The 5000-nt window shown below is 34.5% G+C and overlaps 1 protein-coding gene across 5 annotated transcripts in view; it reads right to left on the bottom strand.

Moving 5' to 3' along the window:
• The window catches only part of LOC124422129 (ecdysone-induced protein 78C), a 77766-nt gene that overhangs the window by 9789 nt on the left and 62977 nt on the right, over positions 1 to 5000 (bottom strand). For all 5 annotated transcript variants that reach the window (XM_046958169.1, XM_046958165.1, XM_046958168.1 and 2 more), the window contains one exon: positions 240 to 364. In XM_046958169.1, the coding sequence (XP_046814125.1) occupies positions 240 to 364 (125 nt within the window). The remainder of the gene's footprint in view (positions 1 to 239; positions 365 to 5000) is intronic.

Genomic DNA, 5000 nt, shown 5'->3' with positions numbered 1-5000 from the left:
GAAAGAGTTAGAAAATGGTGATAAAGAGAGACAGAGGCTGACAGAGAGAAAGAGAGAAAGAAATTAATCAATGATCATTTAGATGATTCAAAACTGCAAAAATATGAATCGTAAAATAACTGATCTTCGTAATTAGTTTATCGAATGGATTTATCAAAAAAAACAAAAAAAAAAGAAAAAAAAAAGAAAAAAAAAAAGAAAAAAGAAAGAAAGAAAGAAAACAACGAATCCTTACTTACCTTGCACCCCTCGCAGCTAGTAACACCGTAGTGATAACCGCTTGCCTTGTCACCGCAAACTTTACAAGGTACAAAACTTTTAGCGGGCGTCGAACTGTTGGAATCGGCTGCCGCGTAATGTTGCTCTGAAAAAGGAGAGAAAAAAAAAAGAAACGTTCGAGAATAAATACAATGATAAAGCTTTACATATCAATATAGAATATGTGTGTGAATGAATCGTTTCATGTAAAATCGATGGATTTCTTGGAACAAAACATTTTTGATTTCGTTTGAAATCAAAGGTTCTTTGTCCCTTACAAAGATAGGCATGAATGCATACATACATACATACATACATACATACGTACGTACATACATAGATACATACATATATGTACATATGTACCCGAAAGAATTTTTCAATACGTGCGAAATATTTTTTTATCCCTTTGTATTGTTTCTTTCTTTTTTGTTTTTTTGTCCTTTTTTTTTTTTTTTTTATTTCTTTCACTTCTTCTTTTTTACGAAATTGCTCGAATAGACCACCTTCCTAGCTGGGACTTATTTGTGTATCCAATTCTATGGAAATTCTTTCAAGAATAAAGATAAAGTCATTCAAGTAGCAAAGGGAGAGAGAGAGAGAGAGAAAGAGAGAGAGAGAGGGAGAAAAGAAAAAAAGAAGAAAAAAGGACAAACATGAAAGACAGTCATTCGAAAGGCTTTTTCTCCCGTTTTGTTTCATAGTGCTTTCTCGTAATAGTTGCTCGAAGGCGTTGGCGAGATACAAGAGGAGAGTTCGAGAGATGAGGAAAGAAAAGGTAGTGAATAAAAGAAAAAGAAAAAGAAGAAGGAGGAACAGGAGGAGGAAGAGGAGAAATAGGAGGAGAAGGAGGAGGAGGAGGAGGAGGAGGAGGAGGAGGAGGAAGAAGAAGCAGAAGAAGAAGAAGAATAAGGAGAAAAAGTAGAGGAAAGGAAGGGAATAGAGGCTCCTGCGGTCGAGGTCTGGTGTAACGGAAAGCCGGCATCACCGTTACGCGAAGAAGTGGACGGAGAAGGGAAGTAGTAGTCGGAGTGCTCGAAGGAAGATACTCTCTTCTTCGACACGGATGGAAAGAGATGCGAGATGAACGCCAATGGAGGGAAGAAAGGAAAAAGGAAGAATAAAAAGGCGAAACGGGGCCGGGTCCGTGAAGGGAGATGAAGAATACTGAAACCGTACATATGTACATACGTATGTACTTGTATATGATGTTGAGTCAAGTAAGTACTTGTGACGTTTACCGTTCGTCTCTATCGAAATTGAATTGAGTTTCTCTTTATATGACGAAAGGATCCTTAAGAAGAAGGATACTTAAATAATTTTTTCTCGAGGACACATTTTTCTTCTATTTTAACATTGATTTATGAGATGGGGTCAATATCAACGATAAACATTAACAATTTTTATATACAAATATTATTTCATAATATTTTTAATTTATCAGGAATAGGTAATAGAATATTTTATATATATATATATATATGTATACGTATGTATGTATGTATATATGTATATATGTATGTGTATATTAGTATATGTAGGTACTTGTAACGTTTCTGGTATTACACGTCATTCGTAACGAACGGTACTATTTTCCTTATTTCGTAGCGGGTTCGTAAAGACTATTATAAGGATCTATCTCTTTCGCCGTTATCCCACGTTCGAAAGCGGCGTTACTCCTTTTTCGAGAGCATTCGTGAACGCGTTCGGCTGTAATGATTTCTATGTACTTACACACATATATATATATATATATATATATATATATATATATATATATAAATGTTAGACAGACTAGTTCGGCTTGTTTCACGTTTCTCTACTTGTATCGTGATAGGAACGATAAGAACTCTCCTCAAGATCCTTCTCGCGAATAAAGGGTATATAACAAAATGAGGAAGACAAGATAAACGGGAGAAAAAAGTAAAACTATCTATAATGATCTATATATATATATATATATATATATATATATATATATATAGATCATATATATATATATATTTAATTAAAAGATAAATGATATCTACAGTTGCACGAGTTATCGTAATTAAAACTTTGACATTTTAACGATGTCAAGGAGGGTTAAAATTTTTTTTAATACAACATAACCGATAGGAAAGTTTAGAAGAAAAGCTAGTAAAAGAGGAGAGCCTATTCGTTAAGTTATTATTCGAACTGAACGTGTCCGCGAATAAATCTCAATGGTTTAAGTACTTCCTCGTATGGCAATTATAGACCATTTTAATAGCGACTTAATCGTTCGTGCCGATGCAAATTTCGTCGTTTCTTTTACAGGAGGACCAACGGCAATAAAAACTCAAGTTGTTCCTCCTTCTTGTTCATTATACACCGAGTCTCGTATTATTTATCGCTAACTGCTACGATAAATTCAATATTACGACGTTCTCATATTTCCCGTATGCTCGTGCGTACAAGCTCGCACATACATATAAATATATATATATATATATATACGCGCGCGCGCACACATATGCACACATACACACACACACACACACACACACACACACATATATATATATATATATATATCCGGGAAAGCTTTGTCCGGCTCTTTTCTAACGATCGAATGCGAACTTTACGATTGGCTGCATTGTGCGATGAGAAAAGCACGAAAGCCGATCCACATCCGAAATCCACGTTTATTCTTTTGAAATGAGATCGACGAAGATCCCTCCTATTTTCGAGATAATACCTTTAACGTCTGACGTTTTCTTTCCATTCACTGAGAAACCTTTACCACTTTCACGTGTATTTATATAAAAGAGATTAGATTTTCTGTGATAATCCTCATAGAGTCGATTCATTCGAATCGATCGGTGGTCTATCAAATTTATTGTATTTTCGTTAAAACAGGAATCTCTTTCAACTTTTTCCTCTTCCATTTCTTCTACTACTACTACTACTTCTTCTTCTTCTTCTTCTTCTTCTTCCTGTTTTTTTCCTTTTGATCTTTTTTCTTCGAAGATGAAAACTTTTATCTTGAGATTTATGAAAGATTTAGTTCGCTTCGATAGATCGATTTAATTTCTAAGTAGAAATATGACGTACGACGTTCCCTTGGTAAGGCGAACGATTTCAAGATTTTCAAGTGAGTTTTTAAAATCGTTAGACCCTACGTGGAAACATCGATCGTCCTGTCTCTTTTTCTTCATCCTCTTCTTCTTCTTCTTCTTCTTCTTCTTCTTCTTCTTCTTCTTCTTCTTCCTTTCGACGTGGCAGACGTGTCGCGTTCCTTACGGTCTACGTCGACACGAACGTAAGAAAGAAAATTCCGTTACTTCGAAGGAAATCCATAAAAAGAACGAACCTGTCACAGCGTTGAAGAAGATCTCGTCTTGTCTTCAACGATCACACGATTTTGCTCATCGAATTCTCCAAGAGATAATATCTTTTTTTCTTTCTCTCTCTCTCTCTCGCTCTCTACGACAGCAACGTACGTGCATTTTTCACGGAGTTATTCGAAAGAAGAAGAAGAAAAAAAAAAGAAAAAGAAATTAAACGTAACGATAAAATTTTTGTACGCGCAAAATAATTTTGCAATTTAATTTCGCCATTTGATTTTGGCCCTTGATAAATATATAAATAATATTCATTCTGTGGGATAGACCATACGATCACGTATTATTGTACGTGAATTGGAAAATTCATCGGATTATTAAAATATCATGAAATAAAAAATTTTTTTTATAAAACTCGACATATATCAATAGCAATATTATATTAAATAAAACTCACGCAATATGTTTTATCGATTCATCCTTTCGATGGAACAATTCCTAACTACGTAAAATATTTCCTCGTTATAAACGTATGATAAGCAGAAGCATTTTGCAGAATGTATAAACGGTAAAAGCATATTTGCCATGTGAAAATAAATTCGCTTATACGTAGCGAATATATTATTCGCTTTGCGAATGCTTTGCATAAAACATTGATAGACATTGCGCGTGGATTTTCACGTAATAAACTGATGTAATTTATTAATTAAAACATAACGATATGATTCGTATCGTCCTGTTCCTTTGTTGTTTTTTCCATTTTCTTTTTTATTGATTTACTTAACGAAGAAGCCGATCGATAATCGTTACGTTGATCCAAAGAGATTAAAGGAAAAAAGAAAAAATATGAAAAAAGAAAAAAAGAAGAAAAGAAAAAGAAGTAAAAGAAGATAGACCAAATCACTCATACGAAATTATATAGTCAGAAGAAAAAGATTTTCCTTTTTCCTTTTTGTCGATTTTCCTCTCCTCTTTTCTTTCCTTATTCTCCACGTACTCTTTCAATGCTGGATATAAATTTTCGTGGTTACCCGAGGACGCCACCCGTTCTCGAGAGAATGCTTCCAGCATTGCAGTTCGAAAGCTCGAGTCGAGTAGGTACGCTACTCTAAGGGCAAAGTAAGTTCTATCCCTCTTTATTCGAACATCCAACCAACCAACCAACCAACCAACCAACTAACAAGCCAACCGACCGACCAACCAGCCAACCTATTTCGACTTCGTCATCTTGCTTCTTCTGTTTATCCAATAGTCCCACGGCACGAGGCTTTCAAACTGGGTCATAATGGTACAAAAACCATTCGCGAGTCCTTGTCTAATTCCGGGAATTAATACCCAGACTTGTATGAAATTGTACTTGGTGTGTGTTTGTGCGTGTATATATATATACATATATATATATATATATATATATATATATATATATATATTTACCTT

Source organism: Vespa crabro, chromosome 2 (genome assembly GCF_910589235.1).
Source record: "Vespa crabro chromosome 2, iyVesCrab1.2, whole genome shotgun sequence".
NCBI lineage: Eukaryota > Metazoa > Arthropoda > Insecta > Hymenoptera > Vespidae > Vespa > Vespa crabro.
This window is presented reverse-complemented; position numbering and strand designations above follow the sequence as displayed.